The sequence below is a fragment of the Rhinolophus sinicus genome, chromosome 14 (assembly GCF_057876585.1).
Source record: "Rhinolophus sinicus isolate RSI-liver-muscle chromosome 14, RSI-T2T, whole genome shotgun sequence".
NCBI classification, from domain to species: domain Eukaryota; kingdom Metazoa; phylum Chordata; class Mammalia; order Chiroptera; family Rhinolophidae; genus Rhinolophus; species Rhinolophus sinicus.
In genome coordinates, this window is record NC_142514.1 from 47,541,828 (window position 1) to 47,561,976 (window position 20,149).

Consider the following 20,149-nt stretch of genomic DNA (forward strand, 5'->3'; position numbering starts at 1 on the left):
ATTGTTTTTCTTTTTTCTGGTTCTGAAAAAAATACAACTTTTCCACAATAGATACTAATTATTTTTGTGATTTATTAAAAAGTTTTTGTTTTTAAAGGAGAGAGTCCTGCCCTTTCATGGTCCTAATTCTCTTTGGAGCTACAACTCTACTACTGTGTTTTCCCGAAAATAAGACCGGGTCTTATATTAATTTTTCCTCCAAAAGACGCAGTAGGGTATATTTTCAGAGGATGTCTTATTTTTTCATGTACAACTATCTACACTTATTCAAATACAGTCATGTCATCTTCTTCTGAAACATCTTCATAAAGTACTAAATGCGTGTCTGGCTGATGATCTTAAATGGGGCTTATTTTCGGTGTAGGTCTTATTTTCCGGGGGAACACGGTAAGAGGCCATTCATATTCCCAACATTTCAGGGTGATGCAAGGGAAAGGGCTGTCCAGATACTTTAGCCTCATTTCACAAAATGGAGACTTGGAAGGTGAAAAACAGCCTCCTCAGTGAGTAGTGATTTTAAAACCCAAACTAGATTTCACGATGTTGGAAAACTTCCATTAGCCTGTTTCACATTTCAAGATAGTCCCCTCAAAATTACATGCTGACCCTGAAATGATCTACCATGGAAGGACTCTGTCGCACCCAGGAGAGAATACTAAAGCATATGCCTTCTTTACATTTACTTGGGCATTCCACAGCTGAAACCCCTCCCCACCCCTTCACCCCACCACCAGACACAACACACACACACACACACACACACACACACACACACACACACACACACACACACACACACACACTTTTGTCTTTTATTAGGCTGCAGCTATTCCCGGAGTTACCAAAAGGGCCCCAGCCCCTGCCAGCGATGGGGCCCACGCCTGCAGAGCTGGCTTCACGCCCGAGGTGCTGGGTTCCCATCTCCAGCCGGGGGCAGTTAAGCTTCACGTACCGGTGACTTGACTTCCTCTCTCCTTCCGGGAGGCCCCCGCCCACGTCTCCGCCATCGGGTCTCCGAGAAAGTCACGTTCTAGGCCCAGAGCTGTTCTGAAATTTCTGGGAGAAAAAGGGGGGTGAGGTGACAAGAGCCCTTTCACGGGACCAAGAAACAGGGCCCCCAGCTGGGTGTCTGTTACTAATTAGATGGCTACGGGGGTAAGTGTTTTCCCGTTGAGTGGATTAAATCCCTCGTTCGTCAGACAGGGTGTTGACGCAGAATGACTGTGTCCCCTCTCCCGTACTGAGGAGGGTGAGTGCCCAGACGTCCCTGGGAGCGCTGCAAAAAGAACAGAGAATTAACATGTATTGAGCGGCCCTGGGGTGCTAGCACCCATGTGAAAATACTATCTCATTTAATCCTCCAGCAATCCCTCATGATAGGTGTCCTTGATCCCAATACAGTCTGAAAATAGAGGCAGAGGTTCTGCGAAAGGCTCTCCAACGTTTGCCATCTCGTGATACACTCGGAAAAAATATGTTTACAGCACACTTGGGCAAACGAGTGGGCACCAACCAGCAGCAAACGGCCCCCCACCGCCTGGGGAAGAGGACCTCCAGTTCTCAGTTGACCTGTCCCACCTGTTACCTGTTCGCTGCCCACTGGGATGAAAGCCGTGAAATGGCTGACCCAAGAGAAGTGTGCTACTGCTGGGTCACGACAAGCCTGAATTGGAATCGCTGCTCTACCTTCTGTTTGATTTCGAGCAAGTAAGTTGGCCAGCTTCCTAACCTCTAAGTGAAACTAATAATAGTGTGCACGTCACTAGGAGAGTGGTATGAGTAACACGTCTAACCGAACGTTTGTCACGGAGCCTGCACCCAGGGACCTCTCAGCAAGGTGAACTCTCGCAGCGCGTCTTCAGCCCCGGCTCCGGGGCTCGGTGGGGCTCTCTCGGAGTCCAGGCGCCGCGAGGCGGGCGCAGGAGTGCGGCGCGGAGCCCCCGGCCTGCGCGGGGGCGGGAAGGAGGCGCCGGCCGCCCCGGGAGGTTCCGGGTTTCTGTCCAGACTTCTGAGTACCCCGCCAGCTGTGTCACCATCCGAAAGTGCGAGCCGGGGGCGGGGGCGAGGCACGGCTGGAAGCCCCGGCGCGCTTACGGAAAGTGCGAGCCCGGAGTTCCCAGCTGCGATCGATCTGGCGAGTCGGCCTACCCCCGCGTCGCCTTGGGCCGCGGTTCCCGCTTGCCCTCCGGCCCCTGTCGGCTCGCGGCCCCTTGCTGAGTCCGGGAAAGCGCGTGGTGGCGGACTCGGCCCAAGACCGGGAACAGCACCCATGGGCTCCTGCAGCGAAGCGAGACTTTCTTGGCCGAGTTTTGGGGCCCTCCGGAACCCCGCTGTCCTGGCTGCGCCTCACAGTTTCTTGGCGGGGTGAGGGGGTGTGGTTAAACAGACAAACAAACAAACAAACAAACAGATGGCACGATAGAAGCCTCCCCACTTCTTTCCACCCCCGGAAGCCCGCCGGATTCGCCCCATTGCACAATGCCCTCTTTGGAATTGCCGCGTGACTCGGACCCAGCGCAAGAGTCTTTCCCAGGTTTCCCCAGCCGAAAGGGGAACTGTTTGGGTATCCCGCCATGACCCCAGAAACCCTTTAAGTTGCACTTCTTCGGGTGATTGGGTTGACCTTTGAAACACAGAGGTTGCCCTTTATAAAGAAAGAAAAGCTCATTAGATCTCTGCCACACCCGCTCTAGGTTGGCGCTGCGTGGATGCAACCGACACGTTTCTTTTCCCCGTGTATACTTACAGACAGAAAAAGTGTTTCGACCGATTTAGGGGGAATTCAGGAGATGGTTTTAAAGGAGGACGGCGAGTGATGCTTAAAGGCGCTGGAGACACAATCTTGAGCTCTCCAAGAGTCACAGTGTTTGTTACTTGCACCGATGGGGGCACAGTAGGTACAGGATAAATATGAAATGAATGCTTTGAGGAGGAATTTAAATAGTTGTGTGTAGACCAATGCTTTCATTTTGCATTTGAGGAAATTTAAGTGATTTGCCCAAGGTCACCTAGCTAATTCATGTGGAAGGCAGGAATAGAAATCTGTCTCATGTTTCCACTCCAAATACTTGTAATTATGAGATGGGTGTATTTGTCTCTCTTTATGAAAATAAAATGCCTTCTGCAGTAATCTCTGCAAATCCTAACTCCACACCTTCTCCCTACCCATCTAAAACAAACAAAACAACAATAAGCCCCAAGCCCGATTCACCCATCATGCAAAATAGGCTAAATTTGTTCTATTCCCAGAAGTTAATAGCACTTCTTAATCACACAAAATATGCTCCTCCCTCAAAGAAACAAAAAACAAACAAAAAAGTGCTTCTCCTAGATGTTGTGGAAGATACCAGGTTCCCACTAACCTTATTTTTGTTAGTACCATGTGTGGTGTTTTGCATGGGACTGCTGGACTCATGAGTGACTGTAGAATTGCTCCGAGACTGGTCAGTTATTTTGCTCAGGCTTAAAGGAGATTCATTGCTCATCGTTCAGAATAAACAAGCTGCAATCTGTGAGACCACAAGGGACTTCAATGACAGTCTTGCAGATGTCTGGACAACTTGCTGTCTTTGAAGTTCCAAGGCTGACCAAATATACCAAATGTCTAATTTAGGGACCAAATTGCCAAACAAGTAGATGTGAAGATCAAAAGAAATCAAAAGTGGCTCTCATGAGTAAAACTTCATTTTGTGGGTTCTCAACAATGGTTTCCACAATGGTGATTAAGACAAGAGTTATAATAATACAAGTCAAGTACAAATTCTTATTCAAGAAGATGGGAAGGGGGTGGTTCCCAGTGATTGACAGAATAGCAGATCAGATTATGAAACGTCACGTTTTTTAGGTCAGCCAGAAACATTCTGAAATGAGGCAATCCTCTAACTCTGCTGTCTTCGCTAACCCCTCTACCTTTGCTATATTAAAGGTGAGAAGGAACACAAATTGCTAGAAAATTTTGAAATTCTAGGCAGCTAGGTAGAATATATTAATTCTGATTTGATAATCCTATGCAATGTATGTGAAGTCAAAGAATCATCTATATTTTTCCTATACTGCAATTTCTAGTTTGCCATTATAGCAGACTACTGAACCTCAACTCTAGACAAATTGTTGGCCCCTATTATTGCCCTACTTTATTACTTGAGAAAATGCATCTGGTCAAACAAAAACCATCTTTTCCAAGTCAGATCTGAAAAATAACCATCTATTTGGATGCAAATGATACTTTTCCATATATTACACGTGTCAGTCACCACCATTACATAATCGGTGTTGAATTTTTTGCAAAGAAAATATCTCAGGACAATTTTAATGGTTATCAATGCTAATTAGTTTATACCATAATATTTATCAGTCATGGTCTAGCATTTGGAATTGATTGAATCATCAGAAAAAAGGTAATTATAGTCCTTCATTTTATAGATGATAAACTGAAGGCTACTGAAATTAAGCAATATATGGACTTCCTGACAGTCAAAAACAGAACTGAGAATTCTGATTTGCCCTCGTGTTTCATAAAATCATTATCATAATCTTCATTTCAGGAGTGTGTGGTTTCATGTAAGGCATGGTGCTTGGAACTGAGGATATGAAAAAGTACTTACAAGGAGCTCTCAAAGATTCTAATTGATGACGTAGGCCAATGCTTCTCAAACCCCACTGTCTGTAGGAATCACCAAGGGATCTTGCTAAAATGCAGATTCTGATTCTTTGGTTCTGGGATGGGGTCTAAGATTCTGCTTTGCAACTAACATGCTCCAAGGAGATGCCAATTCTGCTGGTTCACAGACCACACTTTAAGTAGGAAAGTGTAGGACATATAAGTAGAAAGACAATTAACAGTGTAGAAACCTGAAATTTTTGTAACACAGAGAAGCAAAAGGAATGGTAAAAGCTTTTTAGCCCATGAAATGGATGTTACAAAGCTCATGAACTTCTGGGACTGTCCTTCAGACACTCAGAGCATGTTTACTCTTACAAAATAGTAATTTTTGTCACTGGGAGAACAACTTATTAGAAATAACATAAACAGTAGAGCAAGAAAAAAGAAAGAAGAAACGAACTAACAGAAGAAAGAAATAACATCAAAGGAAGAGAGAGACGCCATAAAAAAATTTTTTTAAAGAATTTGAGAGCATGACAGCCAAGGACGATATCAATACTTCTTGAGAGCATCAATGAAAATGTGGTGGTGTACAACTGAGTCAGATGCAGTAAGTCTTGATTCAAGTTCTGGTCGTCCGTTTAGTAGCTTTATAATCTTTAGACATATATATATAACCTGTTTAGCTTCATTTTCCCTCTCAGAAAGAAAAGATAATACCTCCAGTCTCCCTGGATTGAATAATTAATACATTAACTAAGATAATATATATTAAAGAACTTGACACAGAAGTGTTGAAGAACGTACAAAGCTTCACAATGTATTTTAAGTTTAGAAACTGTCAGCAATTTTATTAAAACCAATGTAGAAACAAATAATTTTAATCTTACACAAACTATTTCAGAGAATAGAAAAAGTAGGTACCGTCTGTGACTAATTTTATGAAGTTATTATAACCGGGCTATCATAACCTGATAAGAATAATGCATGCAAGAAAGGAAAATAAAAGGTTCTATCACTTATTAGCATAATTACTAAAATGCATGACCACGTTTGGTTTTTCTCAGAAATGGAGGTTGGCTTACCATTAGAAAATCAATTAATGTAATTAATGATTTTAACAGATTAAAGGAAAAATACTATATATGATCATCTCAACTTCAGAAGAAAAAACTCTATAGCAAATATTATGCTTAACAGTGAAATGCTGAAAGTATACCATTTGAGATCAGAAACAAAATAGGATTGCTTGATATAACCACTCCTATTAAATGTTATGCTGGAGGTCCTAGCTAGTATTTTTGGTTTTTTCCCAGCCGTTCTTTTTGTTATATCCTGGCATTAAAGGTAGGAAGGAAATACACACACATGCGCATTCTCTCTCTCTCTCTCTCTCTCTCTCTCTCTCTCTCTCTCTCTATGGAAAGGACAAAATTGTCATTTTTTTGGCAAATAATTCGTATGTGTAGAAAATCCAAAAGAACATGTAGATGAATGATAAGAATTCATAAGAGAGGTCAGTAATATTGTAACTATATGACTACAGCCAAGCCCTCTCCTTTAATTGATTCTAACCATAAGACTCAATAAGTCTGCAACATGTTCTCTTATCAATAACCTGTGACCTGTCATTCAATAGTCTTAGGGAAACTATAGATGACATCTTAACATGATGTCTTTGTTCTTCCTCATAGAAAAAGGTAAAGTGGAAAAGATCATGAGGCAATGATTTACAGGTTTGCTTTGCAGAAAAGAATGAGAACGGAGACCACCCCAAGGCCTGTGATTATCCGATGTCGTCTCCAAGACTGTACCTTGAGATCTTATCAGGGAACTGGAAGCCACAGAAATGTACCCTAAACCCCGTTCCCATTCCCCTTTGGTGCTTAAAAACCCCTAACTCAGTCCAATGAGCAAGATGGATTTCAGGCATTTCTAAGTCTCCCATCTTCTCGATTGGTGCTGTCTCAATAAACAAACATTTCTTCGCTCCAAACTCTGACATTTTGGATTTTGGCTTTGTGAAGTGTCGGGCACACTAACGTAGTTTGGTAATAGGACTGAAGGATACAAAATCAGTATTACTGTGGGAGACAGAATGAAGCCCCCTCCCCCACAAAGACGTCGAGATCTGAACCCCTGAAACCTGTGAAAATGTTGCCTTATGTGGCAAAAGTGACTTTGCAGATGAGATTAAATTAAGGATTGGCGATAAATTAATGATCTTGGTTTATCGGTGGGCTCAATGTCATCACAAGGGTCCTTAAAAGTGAAAGAGGGCATCAAAACAGTCAATCAGAGTGATACACTGTAAGAAGAACTCAACCTACTTGTTGCTGGCTTTGAAGATGGAGAAGGAGTGTCACAAGCCAAAGCATGTGGGCAGTTCTAGAAGCTTAGAAAGGACAAGGAAACAGATTCACCCCGAGGGCCTCCAGAAAGGAATACAGGCTTTTCAACATCTTGATTTGAGCCCAGTGAGACCCATTTCAGACTTCTGAACTACAGAACTATGAGATAATAAATTTCTGTTGTTTTACACAACTAAGCTTATGGCATTTTGTTATAGCAGCCTTAGAAAAATAATGTAATTACAAAACAACTGATTTCTAAGTACCAGTTCGTAAGTGAAAATTAAGAGGGTAACATCTTGACATTTGTGGTAGCATCCAAATTTACATAAAAACATACTCAGGAATGAATTTAACCAACTATATGTAATAAACTCATAAAACTTTATTGAATATTTATTGTTTAAAAGGACTAAAATAAATGGAGATACACTATGTTCCTGAATTGGAAGGCAACATTTACAGATATGAATTCTCCCCAAATTGATTTATAAATTCAATTGCATTTCCAATCAAAATTCCAACAGACTTTTTTTGGGTAGAATTTGACAGCTTGATTCTAAAATTTATATGGAAGTGCAAAGGACCAAAAATAGCCAATACGCTCTTGAAAAAGGAAAAGAAATTAAGGGACTTGTCATCCAGATATTAAAATTTATAAAGTCATAATAATTAAGACAGTATGGTATTGGTCCAAGGATAGAAGACGAAATCAATGAATTAAAGAGAGCCCAGACCTAGATCCACAAATATATACAGACAAAGAGACTGTGCAGAATGAAGGAGAAATGATGGACCTTTCAGTAAATGGTGCTGGGATGATTGAGTATTCTAGTTACAAAAATGAAATTGGACCCTTACTTCACACTATGCATTTTTCAAATGAATTAAAAATCTAATGTAAAAGGCAAAATTATAAAAATTTTAGAAAATAATATAGGAGAAAATATTCATGACCCTGGGGTAGGGAAAGTTTTCTTAAGACATAAAATGTAAAAACTATAAAATAAAAGATTGGTAAGTTGGACCACATTAAAATTAAGAACATTTGTTCATCAAAAAATTTCATAAAACACTTGCCATCAACTAGGAAGAGATATGTATTTACAACACATTCAAGTGATAAAAGAGTAATATCAAAAGTATACAAAAAACATTTATGAATTAATAACAAACACAAAACAACAAAAAAAAGGACAAAAGACTAAAACAGATACTTCACAAAAGGGGACACTCAAATTGCCATTAAACGTATGAAAGAATGCCCAACCTTATGAGTAAGGAGGGAAATTCAAACTAAAACCACATTGAAATATTTTTACATACCCGCCAGACTGATAAAAACAAGTCCGACCATTCCAAATGTACGAAACGCTCTGAGACAATGGAAACCCTTACACATTGAGAACAGGTGCATACATCTGTATAAGCACTTTGAAAAAAGTTTGGCATTACCTACTAAGACTGAACATGTACTTATCCTATGATTCTTCAATTCTGCTCCCTAGTTATATAGTTACATACCCTAGACTAGAAACTCTGGCACTAGGAAACATGTACATGAATGTTTATAGTGGCATTACTCATAATAAAAAAAACTGGAAGCAATCCAAATGTCCATCAAGGGTAGACTATATCATTGATTACTGTATATTCATGAAAGGGACTACTATACAGCGATGCAAGTAATGAACTAATAGCTACACACATCAACATAGAAAACACAAAACTCAATGTTGAAAGAAGCCAGCACCAGAAGAAAACATACAATATGGTTCTCTTAATACTAAGTTTAAAACAGATAAAACTAAACACTATTTTGTATAAGGGTGCACACAGGTCACAAAACTTAAGAAAAACTTAAGATTATCCTAAAATCAGTACACTGATTACCTCAGCGGTGTAGGGTTGAGCAATTCAGGAGGCCCACACTGGGAGTTTCTTTGACAATGACAATGTTCTTTTCTTGACTTGGGGGACATTAGGCAGAATGCTCACTTGATTTTTATTCTTCAGAATGTACACTTATGTCTTGTACATTCTCATGTGAGTATGACTACATTTTTAAAAACCTATTCCATTTAAAAGAAAACAAACAAAAAATTACTCTGGAGGTTCTGTAGGTGGAAACAAAGGGCTTTAGCTCTAAATCAAAGCAACCAACTTAAGATCATCCTAAGTTTAGCGGTAAATATAATTTACAAACTCTCTTGATTGGACACCAGCGACTCCCATTTTTTGACATCCCACAATTAAAACAGTTTCACAACCTTGCCATTCACGCTGACACAGAGGTAAACAATGAGTATGAGCTTTCTAGCAAGAGAGATTTTATCTCCTCACACAAGTGTGAGGAAGAAACAGAGACAAATTTGTTTCTTACCATAGAGGGTTGAGTTTGGTAAAATTAAATCTTCTTCGGTAACTGACTTCATAAATCGTCTGTGAGTGGTTCACTAAGTCGTAAACTTAGCTTTAATCTTAGCTTTCCTGTCTGCACAAACTGAAATATTTTATAAAATAGCATCTGAATTTGAAAATATCTTTAAGTCTAGGTGGTTTGCCTCATAGCTTTGCTTTCATTAAAACAGTTGCCATTATTCAAGGGGGATTCATATCTGATATCGTCGTACTTTCCTTTTTCAAGAGGGGGGATGTTTTATTCTGTTGTAGTAGCAGGTGCTCATTACGTTAGTTGAACCTGTAGACTCACTGAATTATGCCTTGTGTATAAAATGTTTGATCTTCAATATTTACTTTGAATTATCCCAAAACAACTAAACAGCAATGCACTTGGTTTAATAAGCTCGGTAATTTTTGTCAATGTGCCTTAGAAAAGTCCATCCAAGGTGGTTAAATGTTTAAAAAAAAATATTGATCTTTATTGTCCTTATCTGGAATTCCTCCTGCATAGTAATGTTAGATAATCATGATTGTGAAACAAAGTGGCCAAAATGAGTGATGTAAATGCCAAGTGAGTGGCCATGAGGGTCACTGCACGCAGGTTCAGGCCAGGAGCTGTTGAAGTCAAGGAGACCTCACAGATCAGAGTAACTGGGGATCAACCTTGAAGGAAGATACAATGGGACCCACTTTTATGAATGTAAATAGGAAAAACCAGTTTTAGCAAGCCCAGGCTCTGACGGAATGCAAGGCAGGGTGTCACTGGGCCCCGGAAGGAAGAAGATCCAGGCGCTATCTTGGGAAAACACGGAAACTTTGTTTCTCAGCTCCTCTCTGTAGGTCTGTCTCATTCTTCAGTCTCTGCTAGCCAGGCTGAATTTCTGGCCCCAAAGGATCAGATAACCGTCCATAGCTCTCATGATGACTCAGATCTGGCCTCCTGGAGAGACACTGACCCTGGCTTTTGGTCTCAATTCTAAGTTCCCTCATAGAGACTATGATTGGAACAGCTTGGGCTGGGTGCCAACCCCTGGTCCAAACAATTGTGATCAAGGTAGAAAACCAGGAAGTCACCTCCATGAAATGGACAGACCACCTGGTGGTCTCCCACTACAGGTGGGTAGGAGAGAAAAGCCAAGAGAGCAGGAAAGCCTTTCCCAGTCAAGGTCCTGAAGGCATAGAAATGTATACGGTTGTTCTGGTAACACTGAGTAGGACATGAAGTTTGTGCAAAAGTACTAAGAGAGAATTGGAGAAAGCGTTTTAAGTTCACATTGGAGAAATTCCTGGGTGTCAAGCTAAAAGGTTCAAATATTCCGTAGATGTTTTCATTAGAGCTGTACACGTTCAAGGAGTATAACAGGTGTTCATCAAAAATAGTTATATTCATGAAGTTTTGGAGGTCAGAAAGTCCATTTCAATGCTTATGTTTATTACACAATTGTTGATAATAAAAAGCTGGAAACAACCTGGATGCCCATCAATAAGATAATGGTGAAGGAACCGATGGTGTTGCTGGCCTACAAAATGTATTGAAAGGAATGATGGAAAGCTATGGCCACCAACATGAAAATATCTGTTAAATTATTAACAGCAAAATTATCAACAGAGAAAAAGCAAGAAGCAGAATATGTATTATATGATTCCATTTATATTAAGGTATTGTTAAAATATATAGCTTTTAGACAGGTAGGAAAATTTCTGAAAGAACATTTATGAAACTTACAGTGGTTTCCTCTGGGGAAGGAAGTGGGATTGATGAGTGGGCAGGGTGGAGGTGAAAGCGACATTCACGTATTGCTACAGATAACATACGTTTAAAAAGAAAAAAGTACAAATGTTATATAGCATTAAAAATTAAATTTAAAAAATGTTAATTTCATTTTCATTAAGACAGACATAGGGAAATATATCCAGTCTCAGAAATTACAATATTACCTTTCATTTCTGAAGCAGCTTGTAGTTTACAACTGAGATAATTAACCGTTGCGACGTTCCAAACAACTTTTAAGACTTTTCCACATGCAAACTCATCTAACACTCACAAGGATCCTATGAGTTAAGTCCTGTTATTCTTCCATCTTACTGATGAAGAAACTGAGGCACAGAGATGAGTTACTGGGCCCTGCTCACATAGCCAGTAAGTGGCAGAGCTGGGATTGGAATGCAGGCATTCTACCTCTTGAATTTTTATCATTTTTGCTAAAGTACACTTATACAAAAGCATTTTCACATGATTTGACTTGTGTGCCCTCACACACCTATTGTCACCCATGTCACATGAGCGTAAACCAGCATCCATATCTCAGTGTACTTTTCATGTTCATGCACCCACTAGACTTTGAGCTCCATTATGCAAGAAATCCTGGTTTTGTTGTTGATTTTTACCCTCTAGGGCAAAAAGTGATTTTGAATACTGTGGTGGTTTAAAATGTCCACAAATATTTGACAGTACCTTTAAGAGGTGGAGCCTAGTTCCCCTTCCCTGGTATGGATTGGACTTTGTGATCCATTTCTAATGAAGAGAATAAAGCAGAAGTGGCACTGTGACTTCAGAGACTAGGACATAATAGGCATGATGGCTTCCTGTGCTCGCTCTCTCTCTCTCTCTTTCTCTCTTTCTCCTCCTAGATCCCAGATTACTTGCTCTGAGGGAAGCCACTTGCCATGTCATGAGGAGAGGCCCATGTGGTGAGAAATCGAAGCCTCCAGCCAACAGCCAGCAAGGAACTGAGCCATCCTGCTACCGTGTTTCTCACAAAATAAGACCTAGCCGGACAATCAGCTCAAATGCATCTTCTGGAGCAAAAATTAATATAAGACCCGGTCTTATTTTACCATAAGACCGGGTAAAATATAATACCAGGTATAACATAACAATATAATATAATATGATATGATATGATATGATATATGATATAATATAATATCATATAATATAATATATACCAGGTCTTACATTAATTTTTGCTCCTAAAGATGTATTAGAGCTGATTGTCCGGCTAGGTCTTATTTTCCGGGAAACACGGTAATAGCCATGTGAGTGAACTTGGAGGTTGATCCTCCACCCTCAGTCCAGCCTTCAGGTGATTGTAGCCCCTTCTCATCTAGTCTGTAACCTCCTGAGAGACCCTGAGCCAGAATCACCAAGCTAAGCCACTTTCAAAATTCATGACCTATAGAAACTGGGAAATAATACACGTTCATTGTTTTAAACCACTAAACTTGGTGTAATTTATTCCACAGCAATATAATTAATACAAATGCTTTTGATTACAAATATATAAGTATATATCTGTAACTTGGATATTTATGAAACATATTAGTATGCTTTCCTCTTTTCCATTTTCGTGCATATGGTATTTTCCTTAGTTGGCTGAAGTAACCATTTGCTTGAGGGTGGTATGTAGAGGACTATTAAAGGAGGAAATCAATAAAGAAAAAGTTAAAAGTCAGTTTCTGACATCCCAAATAGGATTTTTGATCAAAATAGTTATTTAGAAAGCCAGAAAAAAAGATGAGACGAGATTATCCACATTCATTTTACTGCCTTTGACATAGCAAGGGTTAAACCTGGTACACTAGATCATGGAGTTTTTTTGTTAGAACTATAGGGAGACAACTTTGTCCACCTATGATGACTAGACTACGAAGCTTGCTGTCCCAGGACAGAACAAGGATATGATGTTGAAGAAATGGGATGGTTCAGCCTTCTTTCTATTCCAATGGATTGTGGGGAGGAATTGGAGTTGAAATTAGGAAAGCTAGTAAGTAAGAAGTTTTCTCGATCCCAGGAGTAAGTCCCAGAGATGGAACGTGTGTGAGATTGGTTGAGGGGAAGGCTAAGTCCAGAGGACTTCTCCATTTCTTATGTGGAATTCCAGAAGGAATCACTGTTTAAGGTGAGCCAGCAGCATCATGGGCCAAGAGGAGGAAAGAGAGCAGAGTAGAGAACCCAATCTGAGCTTCCATTAGTGCGGTGTGTGGTGGGAAAGGGACTCACACCTTTCTGCCATCACCTGCAGAGGACACAGAACACGGCTCAGTTGAGAAACAGGTCTGCCATGAGGAGTTCAAGGTGACCCCATGGCCGAAGTGCAGATGAAGACACTGAACAGAGAATGTGTAGAGATTCAAAGAAGTCTGTAGTGCTGATGAGAACCACGGTGGGCCTGAGTCAGCTGAGACATGTCACCAGGGCCTGACCAAGTGGAGAAAAATGACCATCCTATGAAAGACTCCCGCTATAGACTTGAGTAACAGAAAAGAGAGGAAAACCAGAGGGAGTACCAGTCAGACCTCAGTAGACATCCATCTAGGAGCCAGTCTAGGGTGCCGTTCACACCAGTGACTACAGAAACTGATGACTAAGAATGCTGGATTGAATGTAAAGATGATCAAATATCAAAGTTATTTAAACATAAAAATTATTTTAAAAATATATTAAAAGTATCAAAGCACTAATGAGATAGATAAAGATCAAAGTTATACAGAGTACTGAAGCCACTTTTGCGGAGGGCATTTGCTAATCGAACCAATTCGAGTCTCTATCTTTCTAAAGAGTAAAGTACAAATGTAAAGTACTAGTAGAACTGGGAATTCAAATACGTTTCCCCCAAATCTCCAACCACAGGAGACAGCTGAACAATACAATGGGGAAACAATTTCATCCTTGAAAATGTGTAATCCCTTGCTGGTGTTATTGCAGTTATAACCACTGGTAATCCAAACATTTAAGCCATAAACTTAAATTGGTGAAACACTTAGGGATTGAAAGTGACAAATATAAATCCATTTTGAGAAGTAATCTTCCTCCTGGGCCTTAACGGATTTACATAAATAATTTTTTGAAGGTCAGTGAGCAGTACACAGTAAAACACAACTAAGCACATAAAGAAATAAGTACCATGTATAAGAGCTACAAGAAACAATGGTAGAAACAGGGCCAAAAAGACTTCAGACACTGGAATTATGATACATAGATTAAAAAACAATTATGCCTACTATTATTAAAGATATAAAAGACAAGCTTAAAAATGTCTTCAAGATACTGAAAACTACAATAAGTGACCAAGAAAATTTTAAGAACCAAATAAAACTTCTAGAAATAAAAATCACAATTACTGAAATTAAAAACAAAATAAAAACCAGTGGTTTAACAGCGTATCAGTCATAAATGAAAAACGAATTAGAGAACAGGAAGTTTAGGGCACAAGAATTTACTGAATGCAGCACAGAGTTTCAAAGAAATGGAATATATGGAAGAGACATTAAGATTTACGGATGAGAGAGTGAGAAAATCTAACATACGTTTAGAGTTCTAGAAGGAAAGAAGAGAGAGATGACATGGCAGAGATAATATCTGAAGAAATTATGGCCTATACTTTTCCAGAACCAATGAATGGTATCAATTCATACACTCAAAAAGCTAAACAAATCCTAAGCAGAGAGAGAGAGAGAGACAAAGGAGGGAAACTAACCTGCAAACATTTCACCTAGATTCATTGTTATAAAACTAATGAACACAAAGAAAAAGAGATTGATGTAAGGCGTGAGTAGAGATCATTGTCAAAGGAAAAACTGGACAAAATTAAGCATTTTGACCGTGGTGAATGAAATAAAGACATTGTATGTGCATCTGGGAATGCTCAAAATTTTTTCCATATAAATTTGTGGTAATTGCTTTTTCGATTTATAGCATTTTGGCTTACAAAAGGTTTCATAGGAATGCACTACTTTCAAATAGCAGGGAAACCTGCTATCCATAAAATGGAATATTATTCATCCATAAAAAGGAATAAAGTTCTGATATAGGCCACAACATGGACCTTGAAAACATATGTTAAGTGAAATAAGCCAGACACAAAATGACAAATATTGTATGATTCCATTTATATGAAACATCTAGAATAAGCAAATTCATAGAGACAGAAAATAGATTTATCAGTGGCTAGGAGGAGGGGAGCATGGGGAATTTTTGCTTAATCATTATACAGTTTCTATTCAGTGTGATGGAAATGTTTTGAAACTACATCTGGTGATGGTTGCACTATACTCTCAATCTAATTAATGCCCCTGAATTGTACACTTAAAAATGGATAAAATGGCACACTTTATGTTATGTATGTTTAACCACAATAAAAAAAATTACTAAGATAAAGATAATCACTTCTTAACAATACAATCTCAATTCACCAGGAAAATACAAAATGTATATGTACCTAATAACATAGCCTGAAACTATGTAAGATAAATCCGAAGGACTATAAGAAGAAATAGGCAAACCCACAATTATATGGGCAATTTAAAAATACATCTGCTAATAATAGAATAAGAAGACAAGTAAAATCACTACTAGATGATTCAGTCATGATTGAAGCAATTTTCTTGTTGACCTAATTGAAATTATATATATTACACTCAACAATTGCAGAACTACAAATTCTACTAATCTTTTAAGGAATAAAGAGTATTCTAATATCACATAAGCATAAAAGAGAGAACAAACCCCAAACTCATAGTAAGATACTGAAATTCATCATGGACAATATGACGAACTATAACTGCAGACTAATTTGACCTATGGACATTAATAAAAAAAGCGGAAACAAAATATTAGCAAACTGAATCTAGCAATACAAAAGGATAATATATATAAACAAGTTAGAGTTATCCTAGGATTACAAAATTGGTTTAACATAAAAAAAATGAATCATTATAATTTGTCATATTAATAGAATAAAGGCAAAAGACCTGTATGACCACTTCAATGTATTCAGAAGAACCAAATGGTAAAAAAAAAAAAAAAAAATCAATATAGATTCTTAATGTTAAAATTCAGCAAACTTACACAATGTGATATATAGATGATGTATTACAGAATTGCACACCTGAAACCTATGTAACTTGACTAACAATTGTCACCCCAATAAAGTTTAATTTAAAAAATAAATAAATAAATAAATTCAGCAAGCTTGAAATAAAAGGGAAATTTTAGGTCAATTAAAAGGCATCTTCAGAAAATCTACAGCAAACATCATGTTGAACAGTGAAACACTGGAAGCTTTCCCTTTGAAATAAGGAGAAATAAAAAGATGCCTTCTATCATATCGTCTATTCAGCATTACACTAGTACTTTCTTAAACGTTACTTCAATGTAGAATCTAAAACCACATCAGTGAACTATGTATTCTGTTACATTAAAATCCATTGGTCTCTCTTTTACTTTGAATAAAACTTTTACCCATGCCATGCATTTTTTACATCATGCATTGGTCATTTGGAAAATATTGATTCACACTGAGTTACTCAGATTTTCCAAAGGTTAGCACATTTCCTTATTTCCTTATATGATATCAAAAAATCTCACATTTGTTACTATCACCACTGATTTCATCAGAAAAAAAAATGACCTCAATGTAAATGTACTTGAGACTTAATAAAATTAATTTTAACTGCTTCATTACAGATATTCTTAAGTAAAACTGGCATTTGTTGAAAAGCAGATGTTGAATAATATTAGTACAATGACTACCAGTAGTTTGTTGCCACTGTCTTGATTTGTGCTAAGCTTCCAGCAGTTTTCCCCACCGTTGCTTTTGCTCCAACAGTGAGAATGTTAACACAATGAAAAAGGTAAGTAACATATTAGGATTATTATAAAAGCAGTTTTGCCCTCACAGACCCCTGGAAAGAGCAGGGACCTGTAGGAGTCCGTGGACCCCTCGTTGAGTCCCTCTGCTCTAGGATACAAGCCTACGAATGAAGCTGCTGTTTCTGTAAGGACGTGTAATTTTAGCTTTACTAGACAGTGCCATAAGCGTTTCCAAAGTGCTTATACGAATTTATACTCCCATCAACACCTATGAGAATGCCCATCACTCCACATGATCAAAACAGTTGGTATGGCACTGGTACTTTACTCTGGTTTTCTGTTGCATTTCCCTGATCACTGATGAGGGGCACAAAGTGCAAAAGTCTTCGTTTATTTATTGGCTGCGTGGATTCCCGCTTTTATGAGATGTCTATTCAAATCTTCTGTCCATTGTGTATTAGTTTACCTGACTTTTTCATATTGATTTGTATGGATCTTCATGTGTTTTAGATTCAAGTCTTTTGTTGATTATATCGATGGCTAATATCTTCTCCTATGCTTTAGCTTGAGTTTTCACTCTCTTTTCATATCATTTCTTCTACAGAAGTTATTTAATGTAGTCCAATTTATCAAATTTTTATGGTTTTACTTTCTATATTATTTCAGAATGATTTCTCTATCCCAAAGTCATAAAAAATTCATCCATATTATCTTCCTAAACCTAACAGTTTTTAAATAAAAACATTATTTATATTAACATGTAGTGGGTCTATTATTGTTTTCTAAAAATAAAATAAAAATCAAATCAAATTTAAAAATTAATATTTAAAAATGTTCTCAGTTCTCATCTCTAATGCAGTAAATATTAACAGATATCACCCACATAAACAAAAGCTCTTTGGGGTCCTCAATAATGTGTAAGAGTATAAAGGGGTCTTGAGACCAACAAGCTCCAGGACCACCATCTTAGAGAAATGCTTACATCATGCACTAGAGGTAAGCACAAGAATCTTTCTAGTAGCATTGTTCTGAATAGTCTGAAACCACCACTACAAGACATGGATGCTAGACACAACAACATGGGTGAATCTAACATAATATTGAGCAAAAGAAGCAAGACACAAAAGAACGTCGGTAGTATGATTCCACTTATGTAAGTTCTGTAACAAGCTAAATGAGACTGTAGATTTAAGGGATGCTTACACAGCTGGTAAAACACACATTGGCTGGGACATGCAGGAAAGCAATGAGATGATTGCCATAAAAGTCAGAACCAGGGTTACTTTAGGGATGTGTGGGTGGTGGGGAGATTGTGCTTCTGGGGAGCCAGCAATGTTGTATCATAATACTGGTTATGTAGGTGTTCATTTTCTAATTATTCCTTAAACCCTACATATATGTTTTATGCATTTTTCTGTATGTGTTGCATATGTTTCATTTGAGCTTCTACAAAATCATTATGTTCCTCCAAGGAATTTCACACATTTGATCTTACAATTAACCTCTGTGGTTCCTATGAAAAACCTGCCTATATTAGTCAGTACTCCACCAGAAAAGAAATAATTTATTTGTGCACATTTTGTAATGCAAGGAGAAGTTAATAAATGGACTATTTACAAAAGCGTAGGCAGGCTGTATGGAACCCAAAGGTGATAATAAAATACCCTAGTATTAGTAACTGAGTACCATTACCACTCAAAGGCTTGACGGGGCAAGGAAAGAAAGCCATTATTAGAACTAGGAGATAAAGCTCTGTGAAGAGCTGCTTGACTGGAGCTATGACCTCTAGAGGAAAGATGCAGCCAGCTCAGAGTACAGTGACTGTACCAAGGGCATAAATAATACTCGGGTCTTACTTACTCTTCCCCCTTCCTTACTCTGATCTTTTGTTCGCGTCTCCTGTTGTTGAACCCAACTGGAAACCAGAAGGTAAGAGCACCTACTGATGTAGTGCATTTAGGTCAGCCTCCCAGGGGACGGAAAAAGAAGGGTAGAGAGTAGACCTGGAACGATGAGAAGTTGGACCTATGCCCACCTGAACCTAAAATGTTAGGCACCTTCATTGCAGGGGGTTTGGAGGAGAGGGAAAATGGACTAAGTAACGTAAAACGTAACCGGTACAATCCCTGCTTCTGTAGTGGGTTACAGGCGTAACCTGGTACTCAAGGCTACCTTCCACCTCCCACTTCTTGTTATCTTCTATCAGCACTTGGGCTGATCATTTTAAAACCCCTCTCCTTCTGCCAGGCCGTGGGAATAAAGGTGCTTTTGCCTGCTTTTCTAAATCAGGTTTGGAGAAATCTAAACTTTATGCATATGGGACATGAGGCATTGATAGTCTTGTCTTTATTTGGCAAATGCACTTTTCCAATGACCAGACTTGGCCACTGGGCCAAGAAGGACGAAGAGGTTGTCCATTGAATCCCTGTGTTCTAAACACAGCCCTCCCTACCCCATTCCCACCATGTAGAAGCCAGCCAATTGCTGCTAATAAGGAGATATCACCCCTTCTTTATATATAGGTTGTAAGGCCTGAGGAACCCCTAAAGACTAAGGAGACGTCAGCTTCCATTTCCTTGGAACCATGTCCATTATGCTTCCTATTTCTCATACAAGGACACTGAAGCCAAGAGAATTTGAGATGTTTGCCCAAGACTGCAGAGAAGGTACAGGAGCTGAGATGAACGGCTCAGCCTCCCGACTTTACGCCGAATCTGTTTCTCACACACTGGAGGAGTACATCTGTGTCTTATCATTGTAACAGGTGGACATGGGAAATAGCAGTAACATAATGTCAGACTGTGATAAAGCTACCTAGGGAGACAGAAACATAGTAGCAGATGTCCTCTGAATATTAAGGCACCATAGGGAATAAAAAAACATTTGTCATCCTGCTGTTTCATTGTGCCAAGCTACAGGACTGAAGATGTTTTTACCCTGTATTTTTCCAAACCAGGGCCTTTTCCAAAACAATTCAGTGTGATGACGACTCAAGTGCATTTTAATGTGTTTGCTAATGAATTTCCTTGGTATTGGAAAATATTCTTTTGTAATGTCTCCTCTCTGTTTGGTTCCCCCAAAGGAGCTCACATTTCTTTTTTTTTAAGTCATAGAGATGTTCATACTAGGGAAGCAATAGGGCTCTTTCTAATCCATAACACACCATCAAAATGAATATTCCAGGAAACCCATAGGGCT

At 38.8% G+C, this 20,149-nt stretch overlaps 1 protein-coding gene across 2 annotated transcripts; it reads right to left on the minus strand.

The window, feature by feature from the left end:
- Positions 1-758: 758 nt before the first annotated feature.
- On the minus strand, positions 759-19,332 carry LOC148755692 (uncharacterized). Of its 2 annotated transcripts, none has more exons than XR_016018641.1 (2): positions 1,586-19,332; positions 759-1,276 (listed from the first exon to the last, which is right to left on the minus strand). XR_016018641.1 is itself a non-coding variant. In XM_088791182.1 (2 exons), exon 1 carries the CDS (start codon positions 2,269-2,271, stop codon positions 1,804-1,806), a length of 468 nt encoding a protein of 155 aa, XP_088647308.1. In that variant the 5' UTR covers positions 2,272-19,332; the 3' UTR covers positions 759-1,276; positions 1,794-1,803. The 2 variants fall into 2 exon arrangements, 1 of the variants encoding a protein (XP_088647308.1); XM_088791182.1 differs by having other exon boundaries at positions 1,794-19,332.
- Positions 19,333-20,149: the final 817 nt, after the last annotated feature.